General features: G+C 42.6%; 1 protein-coding gene across 6 annotated transcripts in view; it reads right to left on the bottom strand.

Annotated features, from left to right (window-relative positions):
* fmnl1a (formin-like 1a) overlaps window positions 1-20,998 on the bottom strand; it is a 226,604-nt gene that overhangs the window by 80,535 nt on the left and 125,071 nt on the right. For 3 of the 6 annotated variants that reach the window (XM_073070692.1, XM_073070693.1, XM_073070694.1), the window contains exons 3-9: window positions 19,229-19,309; window positions 18,459-18,532; window positions 16,603-16,686; window positions 6,398-6,451; window positions 5,746-5,886; window positions 3,027-3,132; window positions 458-534 (exon numbers count right to left, since the gene is read on the bottom strand). In XM_073070692.1, the coding sequence (XP_072926793.1) occupies window positions 458-534; window positions 3,027-3,132; window positions 5,746-5,886; window positions 6,398-6,451; window positions 16,603-16,686; window positions 18,459-18,532; window positions 19,229-19,309 (617 nt within the window). The remainder of the gene's footprint in view (window positions 1-457; window positions 535-3,026; window positions 3,133-5,745; window positions 5,887-6,397; window positions 6,452-16,602; window positions 16,687-18,458; window positions 18,533-19,228; window positions 19,310-20,998) is intronic. The other 3 variants (XM_073070697.1, XM_073070698.1, XM_073070696.1) reach the window with 2 other exon arrangements.

Genomic DNA, 20,998 nt, shown 5'->3' on the forward strand with positions numbered 1-20,998 from the left:
GACAGTGGGAGGAAACTGGAGCACCTAGAGGAAACCCATGCAGTCATGGGAAGACCATACAAATTCCTTACAGACAGTGGTGGGAATTGAACCCGGGTCACTGGTACTGTAAAGCATTGTGCTAACCACTGTGCTACCATGCCGCCATTTAAAAAATTTCACCATGGAAGGCACTGAGATTCAATTCCAGAGCCAGGAGATGGGATTGGTTCAATCCTGTTACTTGAAGACCTGGAATTAGTTAAATCCCAATGCTGAGAGACCTGGAATTGTTTGAATCCCAGAGCTAGGTGGCCTGGAACTGATTGTATTCCAAATCTAGGAGATATTGTACTGGTTCAATCCAGAGAGTGGAGACCTGAGATCAGTTCAGTTTGACATCCTGGAAATGTGAGATTGCGATATACATTGGCTCTTGTATCACAATGGCGCAGATCATATTTTCACTATCTCTTACCTTGCATTCTTATTGTTCAAACTGAGGGTGATTTCGTTCACACATTGCTCATGTTCCATCACCAGGGTGAAACCAGACTAGAAAAGAAATCAAGCACAAATCAACAGTGACTGCCCGCATCGAGGAATGCAATGTTACAATACTGCTTATGTAGGATATTAAAATAAAACCAATTGGCCCTCCTAATGCTCAATAAGCCAATCAGAGCATGGAATGAGATAATTTGGATTACATTCTTAGAAACCCTGCCATTAAGGAAGACCTAAAACATGTTGTTGTAATAGATTTGGTCAAGTCAACTTTCATATTCATATAACTGAGCTGAGGATGATTTCACAGTAATTCACAAGTGTTTCAGATATTCAGTTCACTTTCATTTTAAAGCTGGGGTGTAATATTTTTACACTATGGTTTGGGAACCTTTCGTTGGCTCATTTCCCACATTATGTACTGTGGCAGTTAGAAAGTGCCAACGTTGAGCTGGAGCTATGGCAGCAGGTCTTCAGTTGTGGTCTCCCCAGAGGTAACTCACTTAGTGCTAGTTGGCCAACCTGGAGCTGGTGGTCAATCAGCCAGCGGCTCCCATCAAAGTTCTATATATACATCTATAAAACCTGTGTATTGTGGTTAATGCTGCTCTCTGCACTTCTTCCTGAGTTGTCATGTGCTGGAGACAAGATCCATTATGTCTTCAAGTGGACTGATAAATAGTATATCAGTGGTGTGTGCACCCGTGTATGTGTGTGTGCGTGTGTAGGAGGTGGTGAGATACTTCAAGCAACATCAACAGGCCTTACCACTATACCTCAAAGCTCAGAATGAAAACTGGAATGCCTGGGAGATGATTAATCACCTTCTGAGATTGGGAAGTTGGGCCATACCTCGAAGGGGAAGAAACAGGCCCAGAGGAGCTTGAAGCCTAAGGTTCAATAGAAAACCCAGAGGAAACACAGCATCTCACAGAACCATGTCATGCATGGATGCTGCACTGCTGATGAGACCATCCAAAGCCCAAGCATCAGGATGTAACTCATGGAGATCAAAGACCAGATGAAAGACAGCAAAGCTAGCAGCAACTACTGAAAGAGGACTTTTGAAGAACACCTCAATCATGACCCTATCGTTGGTTTCATTCTGTAGTAGACTATCCAACGCCTCAGAGTAACAAGAGGCTGTATGTTAACTAAAAACCACATGGCCTTGGAAGCAAATAGTATAGCTACTGAAGTTCTAAGAGTTGGTGGTGAAGGACAGCAGAAATAACATCAGAGCCTCATTCTCCCCTATTTGAGAAGAGGATGACATAGCTGGGAACTTCTAACAACATAATCAGGACCATCCAGAAGAAAGAAGACAAATATGATAGTGGTGACAGAGAGCTCTCCCTGCTGTGTGCCAAGGCAAATGCCATCTCAAGACTCCCCTTCAACAACCACCCCGATCCTGCCATTCCTTCATTGACTGAGGAGCTGGTCCCAAACCACAGTGTGGATCAGTCCACTTGAAGACATAATGGATCTTGTCTCCAGCATATGACAACTCAGGAAGAAGTGCAGACAGCAGCATTAACCACAATACACGGCCTTTTTTTAAACTTCTCTAAACTGTTTGACAATGTTAATCAAGAAGGACTGAGAAGCAACCCTTGTAAACAAAGCTGCCTAGAGAAGTTAATCTTTAGCTTGTGCATACAACTGTATCCTTAAACAAAAGGTCCATAAAGGACTCAATTTTAATGTAGATTAGTGTAAATTGAGGTTGCATCACCGTTCCAGCAGTCTGTCAGCATTTTTTGCTTCATACTGGAGAGCTAATTTACAGAACAACCAGATAACTATTAATCCTATATGAGCTCCAAACACAAATCAAGATTGTGCCAACTTCCAGCTGCAGTATGCCATCAACACAAACACAATTGGGGACCTACCTTTATGTTATCAGCCATTCATTCACCGAAGATTTCAAGAGAATGAATCTTACAAAGCAAAGCAAAGGGCCTCCACCAAACTGTCCCTGGTGGATAACAGCAGCGACATTGGCACTCTCCAGGATCTCCTTTGCTCTAATTACACTCATTAATCTCTGACAGGGTTTTTCACATGCCCAACACCATGTGATGGACACATACTGGGAGGACACGTAGTGATGCTGAGAGGACACGAGGGGCTCTGCAGTCATGAAACATAGGTGGGTCCGGGAGACTAGTCCCAGGCACAATTCCAAGGCAAAGCCTTATCTAGTGCCTCTAACCAATGATGTTTCATAAATCAATACATTCAAAGCATAAAGCTAACTATGTCTCATCAATGTAGGATCAGGGACTGATGCACGGAGCCTCTGGCTAGTACAGGGTCAAATTTCACAAAGTCCCACAGGTGGACATATATACTATTAAATCTCCTTTATGATGCCAGATTCACTATACAAAGGATACTTGCTTAAGGGATTATTCATAAAATACACTGTAGAATTGGAAAGGAACAAGACAAGACTGTGCATATTGTTATGAATATCAGGACTATGATGAATACCCAAAGCCAGATCCTGGAGCCAGGTGGCTCTCTCTCACCTGGTAGTTCATGATGGCACGAAGGCACATGATGCAGACGTGGACGTCGTCCTTCTGGCTGACGATCCGGGAGTTCCGCAGTGCTTTCCTACTGTGCATGTTGTGCCTGTGACGATCACAGCAAGCAGATGTTACATGTTGTGGTGAATGTGCGCCTCTGAACGTCATTGAAACAGGAGATTGACAAGAGGAAGGAGTACAGTGGGGGACACGCATCAGTTAGTGCAGAGCTACACGATGTGACGTGAAACAGTGGAGGCGGAGGTGATTCCTGGTGCAGGATTCAGGGTGAATGGAAAAGAGAAAGCGTGTAGGCACTGCAGAGTCACTTCGCCATCAAGCTATTGCCCATAGGGTGGTCAGCAGTACAGTTTCATCAGATGTCCCTCAACAATTAATGTTTTGCTGGAGGACTATATGTGGGGGGAGGGTCTCTCGAGCATTCAGAGCTTAGCTAGAAGAGGAAACGAACATCACAGAGCTGTGATAAGGGGTCAGGGCCGAGCTGCAGAACACGTGGGCACACTCTAAAGCAGTGACCAGAAGGAAACAGCCCATTTAATCCAGGCCACAAGGTGTTTAGCAGAGCTGAAGGTCACTGGTGCAGTTTATGCATTCATTCCCATGGTAAATGGAAAACTGTGACACTAGTATCTCTGATCAACAGCTTGCTCTCCATATTGTACTGCCCTGGCTTACATACTTGTGTGTCATGTAGACAGCAGGGACACAACATTCGTGGCTGATCAATCAGCCAGATTGAGGACTGAAGACACACAGACACTTTCATCACCTCATACATCCAGACGAACATCATTCATTTACCATTCCCAATATGTCCAGGGATGTTCATAAAACAAATACAAGCAGTATAACACAGGGGAGGTCAAGGGACTAAACAGAACATCATGTGTGGACTGAACAATGTGTTACACTGGCGAGCTCTGTGGGTGCATCGCAGAGGGGGGCTTGTGGGCGATTCAATCACTTAGAGGGAACCTACATGGGTTAAAGAATAAAAAGCCATGCTGCTCTCTGGTAACCTTTAGATTTGCCTCCATGTACCCACCGAGAGAAGACACATCCCCAAGAAGCATGAAAACAACAAAGAGAAAAATTAATATTTACACTTCAGCTCACAGCTGCAGCTATTTAAATGCACAAATTCCAGCCAGCAAACAGAACTACATTGCAGAAGCCAATATAATTTATTTTGTGAAGTAACTTCCCCAACGTTACGTCGCAAAATTCATTTACCCATGATTGGTTCTAACATCTTTGGCTGCACCTTCAGTCTGAGGTTGACTCACACTGATGTACATAACAAAGCCAATATCTACCCATGTGCAGGAGAACTTGCCTCCCACTCATCCTCTTTCTAATATCATTTCAATAGCATCATCTTCTGAATGTTCAGGAGGCTCAACCACAAAGCTAAAAACAGGGGGGATTAGAACATTAGCTGCCAACAGCCGGCAAAGTGTCCATTGTGTGGTGTTGGAGGATTACCGAATACCTAGTTGGTGGAACAGGATACCACATCACTTGATTAATGCAAAGGCTTGAATTCTTTTGCATTTATTTTTGACTTAGTTTGGGAGAGTTATCTTGGTTAGCATCACTGTTCAGCAACTTTAAGTGTTGCAGTAATTTTAAATGAAATCATAAGCAAATGAGTCAGTTATTGGCCAAAAGGATAAACAGCCACTAAACACGTAACAGAGGTGATAACGTTTGAATACAAAGCCAGTTAATCCTCGTTGTATTTCCATGCTTGGGTTAGGGTTAATTTAGGGTTGCTGGAGTGGTATGGCTCGAAGGGCTGAAAGGGCCTACTCCTTGCTGTCTCTCTAAATAAAAATAAAATTAAATAAACTATGGAATAAAGTCTCATTTGGAGCAATTCATTCTGGTCATGAATACAAAAGTAACATGGGCGAAAAAGAAACACTTACCCTCTGTGGATGGAGGGAAGGGTGTCATTATGCATGAAACAACCTAAAATATTCTAGAACCTTCCAATGCAATCTCCATGCTGGGGTTTTGTATTTGGCCCATTAGGTTAATTTTTCATTTAGATTCCCAAACCCCTGAAGATGAGCAGAGTTGACAGTGAATCTCATCTGTCCAACATAACCAGAGTGTGTCTAGACTCTGGTACTGAATTGGTGATTCCTTCAGAGGTCACACTGGTGTGGCCCAAAGCAGATGGTGTTATCTACATCCAACATGTGACATAGCTGCAAGCCTTTGGCCACAGAGCAGGAAACCTTAACCGATAAGAGAAAGGTCATCAACATCTACACTGGGCTGCTAACCTTACAATTCATGTGCTCACATGGGAGAAATAAGCACTGATTTGCTTGTTATGCAGCAAAGGTGAAAGACCTCACACCATTCCTTCACGATCTCATTCCATTCCCTCCGCCGACCTCACACGCTGTCCCACTATCCCTATTCCGTGATTAAGATTTCGGTCAGGGCATAATGAATGGTCATACACTGCAGACGTGTAGAAAGCAGCCCAAAGGTAGCAGTCTCACTTTCACGGTAAGTAGCACAGTATAAACCTTCCTGATAACAGAGACATTTTATTAAGCTACAAATTAGCTCCTCAGTTTTAAACTTTACTTGAAACCAGCTAATTCTTTGCATGAAACATGTCAAACTGAGCAAGCAAGGAAACACAGTGATGCTCGTCAACTTAAACCCTCCTCACCTGACAGTAAGATGACGCCCACTGGCTCTGGAAGACCCATGCGTCGGTGAGTTGCCTCTACTGAGATCTTCTACAGATCTATCCAAGGGCTTACTTTTCTCGGAAGCAATTCCTCCATTATCCGTACTCTCCATGTCATGCCTGAAACACGTGAAAAACAGAAATATCTGGTTCATAAAAGCTGTGACCACCATTCTCAGTCCTGAATTTTACTTCTTCTGAACCAGGAGCTCTAGGTGGTCCAGAAAGTGAACTGGACGAACAGGTTGGGCCTGAGTAGACCAGGGCCCTGTAACAAGCAGAGCAAGAGGTAACAGAACAAATTCATCGCCCTTGTTTTGGAAATGCATTGAAGGATGATGTTACTCATAAAAATAACTGTCTTTAAGCACATCCAAATATCCCTGCTTCAGGAATTTTATTCCATTTCACAAATCTAGTAAAATTTGCAAATCTAGTAAGATAGAAGCAATTGTAAAGAATTTCATTTTAATGTCACTCATTCACTACTTTTTTAAGCATAACTTAATTTTTAATGATTAGCGTTAGTAAAGAAGCCTGATGCAGATTACTGAATTTTGAAAGAGTTAGTATTTTGACTGCCCAGTCAGTGCCAAGCACCAGTGCTGTTAAAATGAATGGCAGACGATACCTTTCCACATAACTCAAACTCCTCACAAAATTCCATGCAGTTTCTTTAAAAGATCTGAAAAACAAGACGGGATTTGGGTGTTGAAATGTGAGCATATGGTTCACCAAGCTGAGTACGTAGTTTGACTGGGCAAGGTTAAAAAAATGCTTTTGACACAGAGACCAGGAATTAATACAGGTGCCCAGTCTCAGCCTGACTTTACCCCTCTTCCCCACCATCTCCATCAGCTCACATGCGAGGAAGTGTCCTCTATATATGAATCAGTATGGACTGCCTTGTTTATGGTGATAGCCAACCCACTGGGCAACTGTCCAGTTCTAATTCAATTTCCATACATTATCTACATACCTACAGTGGCAGAGCAGAGCCACAGGGATGCTATGCTGGCTGATCTCCAGCCAAGGAACTGAAGGCAAATCAATGCAAACCATCACCCAAGTATCTTTAATATTATGTGGTTTAACGGTTATCAAGTCAGAAGATATCATTCTACGCTCTCTTTCCCAACTAAGGATGGTAGTTCATGCACATATCAACTCTTTTAATAATATCTCCAATGCACATTATTCTATAACAAAGGTTCCCACCCTTTTGTATGCCATGGGCAGTGCCAAAGAGCAAGGGGTCTGTGGACCCCAAGTTGGGAACCCCTGGTCCAGAATAAATGTGTTAGCAGAGGTATATTCTGTAAGAGTGGAGAGACGGGTAAAATACTGTTCAGTGGGGACTGTTGCTGCATTGTGTATCTACCAATACAGGAGATTCCCTCTCTTGACATCACAGAAGATGAGCAATCAGGATGGCATATTGAATGCTATGTCTTTGTTGCAAGAGAGACTGACTACAGTCCTTTTCCAACCACGGAGGGCAGAGTACATCTATGATCTCCTCATGCAATAAGAGAGAACAGGTCCATCAGATTCACTTATAGGATGAAGGAATCATTCTTTGAGAGAATAAAAGTGAATAGATTGTGCCAAATACATACTGAAAGTTAGAAGAATGAGAGGTGATCTCATAGAAACATATGGGAAGCTGGGGTGCTTGATAGCTTAACCTCTGAGAAGATACGTCCCTGGTCTCAGGATGAGGAGACTGAGATGTAGATGAATTTCTTCTCTTTGAGGGTCATGAATCTTTGAAGCTTTCTACCCCAGAAACCTCTGGAGGTATATTCACACCAAACTCAGAACTGAAATAATAAGGTTTTAGACCGTGGGTAATCAAAGTTATGGAGCACAGACAGGAACATGGAGTTTGGGGTCAAAGATTAGTTCTGTCAAGATATTAGTGCATGGTGGAGAGGGTCTGAAAGCTGAAAGGCCTACTATTTTGTGTACTGTAATGTGAAACCACTGCTGTTAATTACAAGGTGCATAAATTAGCCTAAACCAGAAGTGAAGTCTAAGTGGTTTATGCATGCTTGCACAACCCAGTAATTGAATTAGTGTCTTCTGCTCACGGCTAGCTGGAATTATCAGACCCAGTTCGTGCAGCGGCTACTTTTAAATTTGTTTTATGGTTTGTGGTGAATGTGCCGAGCTTTTTTAAGTGTCACAATGCAGTTGAAGAGTAATGGAAGTGCACAGCACAGAACAGAACTTCCATATTCTCATTTCTTTGTTTCTCATTACATTTTGGTAACAGATGAATTATTCAGCACATAACTAACTGCTAGCTTACGTGTACAAGGCTCTCAACTTAATTGAATAAAAGAATGTTTAATAGATGAACAATTACTGAGACGATGGCAAATTTCAGGCACTCTTTAAGTATGTAAATTAATAAATTAACTTTTCCAATATTAATGATAAATTGCAGTTATCCTCTTTGACAGCCCCATACACACATGGGTAGAAATTATAGCCAACAAAATAAATTTAATGGGCTCTGATCAAAATTAATTTCCTCATTATTCAAGAAGAGGTACTTACAAGTTTGCAAATTTGACATACATGCATGTTAACACTTTGCACAGTATCATCACTAATCAAGTAGATTTTGTCTCTACTTATATACAGCAAATTACTTGAAAGGGTTTAAAAATTTTAATATATAACATAAGAACATAAGAAATAGGAGCAGGAGTAGGCCATCCGGCCCATCGAGCCTGCCCCGCCATTCAATAAGATCATGGCTGAACTGTCCGTAAACTCAGCTCCATCTACCTGCCTTTTCCCCATAACCCTTAATTTCCTTACTATGTAAAAACCTATCTAATTGTTTCTTAAATATATTTAGTGAAGAAGCCTCAACTGTTTCCCTGGGCAGAGAATTTCCCAGATTCACCACTCTCTGGGGAAAAACAATTTCTCCTCATCTCCGTCCTAAATCTTCTCCCATGAATCTTGAGGCAATGTCCCCTAGTTCTAGTCTCACCTACCAATGGAAACACCTTTCCTACTTCTATCTTATCTATCCTTTTCAAAATTTTGTATGTTTCTATAAGATTCTCTTCCATTCTCCTGAACTCCAGAGAGTATAGTACCAGGCGACTCAATCTCTCCTCATAGGTTAACCTTTTCATCCCTGGAATCAACCTGTTGAAACTCCTCTGCACTGCCTCCAAAGCCAGTATATCCTTCCTCAAGTATGGAGACCAGAAATGCACACAATACTCCAGGTACGGCCTCACCAGTACCCTGTATATTTGCAGCTTGACCTCTCTGCTCTTGAATTCAATCCCTCTAGCAATAAAGGACAACATTCCATTTGCCTTCTTAATAACCTGTTGTACCTGCAAGCCAACCTTTTGCGATTCATGAACAAGCACTCCCAAGTCCTTCTACACAACAGCATGCTGCAATCTTTCACCATTTAAATAATAATCTGCTATTCTATTACGTATTCCTTCCAAAGTGGATGATCTCGCATTTACCAACATTGTATTCCATCTGCCAGACCTTGGCCCACTCACTTAACCTATCTATATCCCTCTGCAGACTCTCCACATCCTCTGTACAATTTCCTTTTCCACTCAGTTTAGTGTCATCAGCAAATTTTGCTACGCTACACTCAGTCCCCTCTTCCAGATCATCAATGTAAATGGTAAACAGCTGCGGGCCCAGCACTGACCCCTGCGGGACCCCACTCACTACTGACTGCCAACCGGAGAAACACCCATTTATACCAACTCTCTGCCTTCTATTGGTTAACCAATCCACTATCTATGCCAATACACTTCCTCCGACTCCATGCATCTGTATCTTATTTATAAGTCTCTTGTGCGGCACCTTATCGAACATCTTCTGGAAATCCAAGTATACGACATCCACCTGTTTCCCTCTATCCACTGCACTCATTATGTCCTCAAAGAACTCCAGTAAGTTTGTCAAACAGGACCTGCCCTTTCTGAATCCATGCTGCGTCTGTCTAATGGAACCACTCCTTTCTAAATGTTTTGCTATTTCTTCCTTAATGACAGCTTCAGGCATTTTCCCGACTACAGATGTTAAGCTAACTGGCCTATAGTTGCCTGTCTTTTGCCTACATCCTTTTTTAAAAAGTGGCATGACATTTGCTGTCTTCCAATCTGCCGGGACCTGCCCAGAGTCTAGAGAGTTTTAATAAATGATTACCAACGTATCTACTATAACCTCTGCCAATTCCTTCAGCACCCTGGGATGCATCCCATCAGGACCAGGGGACTTACCTACCTTCAGGCCCTCTAGTTTGTTCATCACTATCTAATTAGTGACAGTGATTTTATCGAGGTCCTCGCCTCCCATTTTGTCCATAACATCCATCTTTGGTATATTAGACGTGTCCTTCACCGCGAAGACCAACACAAAATAGTAATTCAACGCCTCAGCCATTTCCTTATCACCCAATATCAATTTCCCCTTCTCGTCTTCCAAGGGACCTACGTTGACTTTAGCCACCCTCTTCTGATTTATATATTTATAAAAACTTTTGCTATCTGACATAGAACGTTACAGCACAGTACAAACCCTTCAGTCCACAATATTGCGCCAACCTTTTAACCTACTCTAAGATCAATCTAACCCTTCCCTCCTACATAACCCTCTGCTTTTCTATCATCTAGGAGTTTCTTAAATGTCCCTAATGTGTCTGCCTCTACCACAACTCCTGGTAGTAAGTTCCATGCACCAACCGCTCTGTGTAAAAGTATTAACTCTGATGTCTCCCTATACTTTCCTACAATCACCGTAAAATTGTGCCCTCTTATATTAACCATGTCTGCCTTATGAAAAAGTCTCTGGCTGTCCACTTGATCTATGCTTCTTATTATCTTTACACCTCTATCAAGTTACCTCTCATTCTCCTTCGCTCCAAAGACAGAAGCCTTAGCTCACTCAACTTATCATCATAAGACATGCTCTCTAATCCAGACAGCTCTATTATTTTTTTCAATGTTATGGTTACTGAGTGTGTCCTTCACCCAGACTGAGGACCACAGTTATTTCTGAATTATTGCATTTTATGTTGTGGCCCACCCCTGTGCACCAAATGCCATCTTCATATCAGCCATTCAGTCTTGCAAAGGATGATATAACTTTACTGTTTTCAGAGCGTTAGGGATGATCATATTTTACTAACATCGCACTGGATTGGTACCCTGGAAAGATAAGTCCCTTGCTTTGCTTCATCCATCATCTTTCCCAGTCCCTATGCGACCAAACTAATCATGCTCCTGACTTTCCAACGTTCTGAGGCTCCGAAACCCTGACCTGACCTCCAACTTGCCAACAGTCCTAGAGTTTCAATGCTCTGAGTAGAATGATGGTTTCAACTCTAGATCAGCCCTGTCCCATTGAGTCCACACCCTCTAAAGAATGGAATCACCCAAACTCAGCCATTTACCTGATAGTTCACCCATGAGCTAACAGACCATTCTTCAGTCAACCCTCCCCTAGATTCCAGGCACTACATTTCTTCACTTATCCATCCCTCTCTGCCAATCTCATCCTCCCAGAAGCAGATGTGCCTCTGAATAGCAATTTACCCCAGGGTCTTGTTAGCATCATTTACACGAAGGTTGTTGTGGAAGGAAAACAGCCAATATGGTCCTTGACCATTACAACAAACAACTGCCACGTGTTTCTCATTACATTCATAACTTCAAGACAATTTTGTTCAAAGTACTTGCTTTTTTTAATCAAAGTATATGTAAATTATACAACCTTGAGATTTGTCTACTTATAGGCAGACACAAAGCAAGGAATTCGAAAGAACCCAGTTTTAAAAAAGACCAACACCCAATATGCAGAGAAAGAAAAAAAAAACACAAATTGTGCAAGGAATAAAAGCAAGCAACAGCATTCAAAACAAAATGTTTTGACACATATCTAAAAATCACTTTAAACCTTTGGAACAATGCAGCACTTTCATACACCCTTACATGGAAAAACTCATCTTTGAAGGAACTACCGCATTGGTATGTTTTGTAAGGGTGCCCCACGTACTTTCCAACTATGTCAGACTGCCAAAGGTGATCCCAGGTATGGCTGTTCTGTGCTGTGCTTGATAAGTTCGCTACTAATGTAGATATTAAATGCAGTCTCAGGATTGTTAGTTATTGAGTAGTGATTTCAGCTACACTTCCATTCTGTTAACTGGAAACATGCAGGGGCTAAGAAAAAGAACAAGGGCCAAATCTGCTCAGTGTTCATTGCCATTGAAGAAGTAAGTGATGTGCAAGTGTAGCAGCAGCATGGGATTAATGGGAGCTTGAAGAATATGAGAGCAAAGCAAGAGGGGACAATGTCTCTTAAATCTCCATAATGGTGTCTACCAGAAGTATGTGGCATGTTAATATAACACAAAATGTTTCTCTTTTTGAGGCATTGATTATGTGGATAGCCAGAAGCTTTTTCCCAGGGCTGAAATGGCTAGCACAAGGGGGTATAGTTTTAAGGTGCTTGGAAGTTGGAACAAGGGGGATGTCAGAGGCAAGTTTTTCCACACAGACTGATGGGTGTGTGGAATGCACTGCAGCGAAGGTGGTAGAGGTGGATACAATAGGGTCTTTTACGAGACTCTTAGATAGATACACGGAGCTTAGAAAAATAGAGGGCTAAGCAGTAGGGGAATTCTAGGCAGTCTCTAGAGTAGGTTACATGGTCGACACAACATTGTGAGCCAAAGGGCCTGTAATATACTGTAAATTTCTATGTAAAGAGCAAGATCCCATCTGACCTGGGCTGACTCAGTGATCTCAGGTGATCAAGATGAGCCAGCTGGCATGCAAAGAAAAGAAAAAATGGTTAATCCCACTGCTTCCAGTCACTCAGTGTCTCTTCTCACTAATTTCATGCCATTAGCCAAGATAGGGAACAGAACTGAGAATATACAGTAAATATAAACTAACCAATGGAATTTGGAGTGGTACAGGAATGGAGTACAACCATAATAATGAAAAATCTAGCCGTCACAGAATGCAATTCAAAAGCTTGGAGATATTAAAGAAACCAAGAAATGACAACAGGAATACTGAGTCACTATAATAAGAATACTACAGTCCTGAAAACTTCCAATGTAGTTGGCACTTTACTCAATAAAGGGAGTCCAGTTACTGACACCTGTTACAATACTATTATATATTGGCAAGTCTGTTTCCCTCCTTTAATGGGGAGACAGATGGCAGGGGAACTGCGTGGCCTCGATTGTAGCGAGGACGGGGCCTCAAGCCGTGGGCTTGCCTGTTGCACCAGTCCAGAAGAGGAAACGCTGGAGGCTGTGTAGCACAGAATCCATGCTGGGTTGGGGGCTGTCCCCTCCCATCCAGTGTTCAATGGGTGGAATGACAAGGTTGAATTACATGCGTGGATGTGTATGGTCATCTGCGGATGACTGAGAACTACTTGTTCTTGCCAATAACACTGAAGCACCATCAATTTACAGGACATGTCACTCAGGGACTTAAGTCTATATTTTTTTGTGTGACTCTATGTTTACTGCTCTCTTTTATGTGTTATATGTGCCTCTAGCTGTGTATAACTGTTGACACCTTGGCCCCGGACGAACACTTTTTCGTATGGCTGTATTCATGGCTATTCATGTATGGTTGAATGACAATTAAACTTGTAATTGAATTTGATGCCTGTTGCTTGGCCAGATACAATAAAGAATCTCCACCATCATGAAGCATCTCCCAGAGTAACACCAGGCCAAGACACAAGGAGGTTGTGAGGCTTGTAGAAGCATGCTTTCTCCTGCTGAATATAAAAAAGTAATAACCTTCTTACTTCCCAGTGACAACCACTAATGAGGGTCCAACAACAAAAGGAATGTTGAGCAGTGCCAATCTGGCACCACCCATTTACATGATGGGTCCTGAAATGGGAGTTAGGCCCTTAAGTGTTGATGTTGGCAGCTACACTGGATGCCTGAAAAATGGCCAGAGGTATTTTCAGGTGCTCTTTATTTATGGGGCATTGGACCAGACTTGAGCTTTGCCATACTTGTTATAAAACACAGAGAAGCAGGTCTAGCTTCTGCTCAGAGTGTTAGTATAACAGAATCTGTGTTATTTGCTGTGTAAATATATTGTTTCTGCATTGCAGAGAAAAGGTGTGTGTTGCCTTGGATGGTAAAGGCCCCCCTGCTATTTGAATACTGATAGGTATCAGCTAATCTTTTATATTTTGGGAGTGGTGCCAGATAAGATTAGAGGACGTGGAGCCTGATGTTGAGGTTACTGTCCTTAAATCTAAGCTCTGACATGAGCTACTAGATGAGGACAATGAATTAAAAAAATATATATTTTCTATCAAAACATACTTCAGTCTTTCATCTGAAGTCTTGGTTTATTATTGTCACAAGTACCAACATAGACTGGTTGAGTGGTGTCACAACAACAACATTGCACTAAACATCAGTAAGACCACGTCATTGATTGCGGACTTCAGGAAGGGGAAACTGAGGGAACACACACCAGTCTTCATCATACAATCAACACACATAAAATGCTGGAGGAACTCAGCAGGCCAGGCAGTATCTATGGAAAAGAGTACAGTCGATGTTTCAGGCCAAGACCCTTCAGCAGGATGCTTCATCAATAGATCAGAACTGTACAGGATGAGCAGTTTAAAGTTCCTGGGTATCAACATCTCTGTGCATCTATCCTGGGCCCAACATAGTGATGCAATTACAAAGAAGACATGACAGCGGCTGTGGTTCATTAGGAGTTTGAGGAGACTCAGTATGTCACCAAGGACACTCACTCATTTCTACAGGGGTACTATAGAGAGCATTCTAACTGGTTGCATTGCTGTCTGGTATAGAGGGGCCACTGCAAGTCAAGAGATTGGGGCTGAGAGCAAAATTGGATCAGCCATGATGAATTGCTGGAGCAGACTCCATGGGCCAAATGGCCTAATTCTGCTCCTATATCTTATAGTCTTACAAAGGCAGCATCCATCATAAGGACCCACGTCATCCAGGACATGCCCTATTCTCATTGCTACCAACAGGCAGGAGGTACAGGAGCCTGAAGACACACAGTCAATGTTTTAGGAACTGCTTCTGCCCCTAATTCCGATTTTGCTTCTGATTCAACTTCATTTTGCAGCGGACTCTCCGGGTCCAATCACAGATGTACTCGTTCATCTTGCATGTTTTTTTTAATGATTGCAGGTCACTGCTGGATAGTAAGAACAGCAAGTACAGCAGGACTATCCCATCAGTGTGTTATTCAATAGTGATGGAGCAGGACTTATTGCGTATCATCGTTGTGTTGTCGCCTGGACTTGTTGAGTACCATTGTGCCACGTGGCGCATGGTGTAATTGTCTTGGACATTTTTTATTGTGATTCCAAGATCCTGTTGGACATTGGTAATGTAGAATACTGCAAGTCTGGTTCACTGGTTTATTGGGGAGATAGATGGTGGGGCAGTTGCCCAGGGGTGGAGGCAGCTGAGCCAGTGTGGGATAAAGCAGAGGCCTCGACAGGCACACTGGACTGCATACCTGGTTGGGGACTGGCCTCGCCCATCGGTGCTGCCCTCCAGTGTTCACTTTGTGGAAGAACAAGCTGGACCAGGACAACTTACCATCAATCTATAGTCATACCACTCAGGGACTTGGGTTGCATTATTTTTTAATTTGTGACTGTATGTTTTTCAGAAATCATAACCATTATGTATAGTGTCAGAACTGACAAAAATGGAGCTGGCTCAGTAGATGTCAAACCAAACAGGGCTTGGCAACCTGCCCACTCTGAGGCCTGTGTTTACAGGTACATCTCAGTCTTTGACACACCCAAGCCACAGAGGTTCAACTCGTAGCTTGTCACTCTGTCTTTTCTCAATGTGACTGCTGCTAGAGAGCCAAAGAGCACACCTAGCCAGCCTCTGTCAGGTATGCTGCATCGAAAACTAAGGACTGGCACAGTCACAACCTTAAAATACAGAACAAGAATTATTGAATTGATATGTATCCTTGCAACAGAAACTATTTTGTTAAAGATGGAAAGAGATGACTTGGTGCAACAAGGCAATGCAACCCTCATTTCTGCAGAGATCAACTCCAAGCAGCTGCCAGGGATGCTAACATATAACAAGAGTCAACGTGCATTCCTGAGCTTGCTCCTCCGCTAAGTCAGATGAAAGAAGATGCTGTGTCACACATCTGCTTTCCTGCCTTGTCCTCTGAGTCCCTTAATGTCCAAAATGGACTTCAACCTCAATGTTCAAAGGCCATGCATATGCAACTCTCTGAATTGCACAGATCTACAAAAGTTGGTGCGTAGAAATGTCTCTCTTTCTCCAATAAATGGCTGACACTTTATCCTGAGATTATGTGATGCAGAAAATAGACTGGCAGCTTCTGCCAATCTCAGTCAGAGTCCTGTAACTTAGTGACATCAGCTCTCTTCCTTCCGAACTCCAGTAGGCATTGGCCAATCTCCCTCTAAATCTTCTCATGACCTAAATTCAGTTATTTCCCTGATTACTCTGCTCTTCAAATGTTCAACTAATTGTTTCACCACCATTGTTCACTTCTGTCCCATTCCCAGTTGTAGAATTCAGTGACTCTTAAGGATAAAAACAACAATCCTAATTTTGCATTTTAATTCTTAACTTCCAAAGATTCGGACAGTTTGAAGTAGGGTGATACTGTGTCTGATATTTCATCCAGTGAGACAGAATGCTCATGTTTTACCTGTGTTTTGAAAACATTACAAATGTGCTGAGTTTTAGATTGTAGTCAGTAAACAAAATAACGTCCTCAGTGTACTTACGTGACAGCGCATTGTGCAAAGGACAAGTACTCCACCAACACATCCAGCCCTTTGTTCTCCTCATTTAAGAACTCCTGTACCCAACTATGAGAAAAGAAAAAGTTAACAGTTAATCAAATTTAATGCATGATGCAACACCTTAATGCAAGGGCTCCCAACCTGGGGTTCAGTGACCCTTTGGTTAATGGTAAGGGTCTATGGCATAAAAAAGGTTGGGAACCCCTGCCTTAATGGAAAGATCCCCGAAACACCATGGGAAGAGCAAGAGTTGAGCAAATATTGACACATCCAGATTTGGAATCCTAAACTTTCAATGCTCCCATGGTTCAAGTATGCCAGACAGCCACACTCAGAAGACAGCTGAGATTAAGCTTCAGAAATCTAATACTTCTAGCACACAGCAGCATATTTGACTCTGACCACTGACCACACATTTACACTAAATCTATCTGAATACTATTTTATTCTACCTGCATTCTAATTAATTCCCCCAGGCCCATTTGATTCATACACCCTCAGGGCAAGTTGCAGTCAACTAAACTACCAATCAGCATGTCTTTGGAACGTAGGAGGAAACCATAGCACCTGAAGTCAAGGGAGAAGATACACATGGTGGACTGGCCCAGAAAGTTAAGGCATACGACATCCAAGATGAGCTTAGTGATGTTTCTGGAAGGTTGTTCTGATTGGAAGCCTATGACCAATGGTGTAGGGCAGAGGCCGGTGCTGAGATCTCTGCTGTTTGTGATATACACTAACAACATAGATGTAAATGTAGGAGGAATGGTTAGTAGTTTGCAATAACACAACAAATGGTGGTGCTGTATAGTGAGGATGGTTGCCCAAAGCTAGGCTACAGCAGGATATAGATCAGGTAGAAAGTGTTGCCAGATGGAACCTAACCTTGACAAGGGCAAGGTGAGGCACTTTGGGAACTCAAACAGTGGTAGGCTACATCTGCAGGCAGAATACAGGGTTACTGGCAGGATTCTCAGCAGTGTAGAAGAACAGAAAGACATTTGGGTCCATGTACATAGATCCCCTCACAGTTGTCTCACAAGTCTTTTCTCTCTGGAGTGAAGGAGGATGAGAGGTGACTTGATAGAGATGTAGAAGAAGATTAGTGGCATGGATTGAGTGGATAGCCAGAGGCTATTTTCCCCAGGGTCTATGAGGCTGTGAGGTAGCAGGGTAAATTGCTGCACCACCACACTGCCATCCGCACAGCCCATGGAGCTAAGCCATTCTTAAAATGCAAGCTCTGACAGTGAATGTCAGCAGAAATATGGACTGTGGAATCAATCATAGCTTGTCACCAGCCCATATCCTCCCGCACATGCAGCTGGGGTAGAACTAGATGCCGGCTGCCTCATTGTTTAGGGATCCTCCCTACACACTTGACCTAACTGAGGAAGAAAGTATGATCTCCTATCTACAAGAAACGGTTCATGATGTATCATAAACCTGAAATGTTAATTTGTCTCTCCCTCCAAAGATGCTGCCTGACCTGCCCATTGCTTCCTTTGTTATAATGAGGAATGGCCATTGCAAACTGGCTCTTGTTTGCAGAGAATGGCTAGTTTCTATCCCAGTTCCCTCACACATGCTCCCCACCTCCCAGATATAGCCAAAGCCAACAATGAAAGATTGCATTTAATGTTGACTGGCTGTTCTGTGCAAAGGGCCAAAAGTTGTGATGACAACCAGCTATGATGGAGGTGTATAAAGGTGCTCAATGGCTTTCCATCTTGTCTGCTGGTACCTGGATTTAATCTTTTGTGAATCACAAGTACAGACAAACACATGCCAGAGCATAGTACAGCTCTGCTTTAAAAATGTCTGGGAGCATTACTCACCCAATGTGATTAGTTCTCAATGAAATTTCAAGCTCTCGTAGGACCTGGGTTGACTCCTGCACTCGTCTCTTGAACTACAGCAGAGGACATGAGAGAGAAAATGAGAAGCAACTTTAGAGTAGAAAGTCACCCTACCATCATACAGGGACCAAAACATTCCAAAAGCCTTGTTGCATTAACGTCTTTGAATCGTAATTTGCGCAATACCCTCTCTACACTGATTCGAAGAGGCAGACACAGAATGAGAGGGAATACTGGTCTCCTTGCAAGATTATGCTCTTATGTTACACACTTCATCTTTCAGTTGCCACACCCCTTCAGGTGAGTGAGGTGCATAAACAGTTTCAGTGGAAAGACTGTACTGCTGGAACATTGATCAAGTTCCACACTTGGATAGAGTAACAGGAGGTCCCAGACCATGGGTCAAGGAGAAACCTGTGACTTGAGACTGTCAGATCTCTGCTGCAGTTCTGCTCTGGGAGTATGTTAGTCATGCTTTAGGATTTGAAGACCTCACATGGACAAGGCAGATTCCTTTAGCTATCTCATATCCAGATTTAAGTCTGAAGGACAAGGAGATGGCTTAGGCACTCTGAAAACCTCTGTGCAACTTCTGAGGTTGCAAGAACTCTGGCCAGTTGTACACATGCTTTCAGAAAAACTACTGTATGGACAAATTCCCACCAAGACTTACGACTTCAGGCATCATCTGCACCAATTGGTTGAAACGTTTGCTTAAGTAAAATCATCCTAGATCTCTGGGATCTTACCTTTCTGACTCCACCCTGGTCCAGGAAACTCCTTAGTTTCTGGATGTAAGCATGAGGAGGATTCTTTGCCTGGAAGCGTTCCTGTAAAAAAATGAAACAATCAGCAAAACATTCAGCTCGAGGACCCTGTCACTTTGCCATTGGGGAATCAGGATGAATTTCAATTAAAGTGCTGGTTCAAATGAAGACAATGTAGATTTCATATGTGCTCTATACTAAAGTATCTGCTGCCATAACTCAGATCCGACCTCTGCCTTCAGGCAAGGTCTCAATTACACTGCTTAATTCCCTTCCTCTTTATCCACAACTGAAATGGTGAAAGACTATCAGATGCCTTCACTAACTTTAATTAACCTCAATCAATTGCTCATAATTAGTTCTTGTAACATTTGCAAAGAAGCAAGCTGTTACTGAGGCTTGAATTACTTATTCAGGGAATTGTGATCTTACCATTACCATGCCTCCCAGCTGGAATCAGATGACCTTCTCTCAGATACTGTGAACACAAGTGGGAAATCACCCTGTTTCCTGCTGTCATGGTTCATAGACACCCATTCTGTTAGGTGTTCCTGCAACAGCTGGGAAGCACAACTCTAGCTTAGGGACAGAGCCAGACACCTTCCATAACTTAAAAAGATGGCTCCCGCGGAATGGTAACAAATCGCTTCATGAAAATATCAATATGGTTGAGAGTCGCCATGCAATCCATTCCAGCAGTTTCCTGACATAGAAGCCACCACCAGCTTTGTGATTAGATGCAATGACTTCAGCCTTCTCCTGAATAGGCTTCAGGCCTCGTTGCAGAAAGAAAATCCAGTTGACATCAAGGCTTTATTCTGAAACTTAATGTTTAAATAGGTTTCTGGTCCACAACATGTAGTGGGGTAACTTGTTTAGCTTGCTTATTGTGGGAAATGAAAATACTCTGAGGACCAGAGATTGCAAATTTGAGACTAAGAATGAACAGATCTGGTGAAGTAGACCAAAGCAACCTTGGTACTTTGCCATTACGTCGGTGGGAAGAGCTTGCAAATACTGAACGTGATACAAAGTGAGCAGACCAGGGTGTGGAAAAATGGGACTGATATTTGTCAATTTGATACACAAAGGGAGCCAATCAGCAGTGTGCAGTAGAAAGTAGTGTCTACTATTTCACTCCACATTCTGCTAATCCGTGATCCCACTCCAACTGTAAAGCGAGAAAACCAAGAAATGTAGGCTAACTTCTTTCATACCAAGGTAAATGGATACATACTTCATAAACATGGCATGCATCTTGGTCGGACATTGCCTGGGAAGACCACATTGTCTCAGGTTCACAATTCATCCTATGACCCACAACTGTAGCCTCCCATAACAGTAGCCCAAGTTCCTTGTACTATTCCAGAGAATGGTGACGTCATGTGCAGCCCTGGTATGGAAATAGTTGACACAAGAAGTATCCAATCAAATCTCTGGAGTGATGTAAATGACCTGGAAGTGGTTATTCTTGAGGGTGGGAGGTAGTTAGGTAAAGAAATCAATATTTCAATTGTACAAAAATTGTGCTGTCCATTCATGGAAAGGAATTTTGTGTAAGTCATGTCAAAGCTTGGGTTGCACTGGGTTTAGTCACAAGTGCAGAGGAGATACACCAGGATGTTACTGATTGGAAAACTTCACTATTGAGGAAAGACTGGATAAAAGGGGTTTGTTTTCTCTGCAGTGAAAGAGGCACAGGATTGACCAGAGGCATAAAACATTATAGAAGACATAAATGAGAGTAGTTAG

The sequence above is a fragment of the Hemitrygon akajei genome, chromosome 18 (assembly GCF_048418815.1).
Source record: "Hemitrygon akajei chromosome 18, sHemAka1.3, whole genome shotgun sequence".
Taxonomy (NCBI): Eukaryota; Metazoa; Chordata; class Chondrichthyes; order Myliobatiformes; family Dasyatidae; genus Hemitrygon; species Hemitrygon akajei.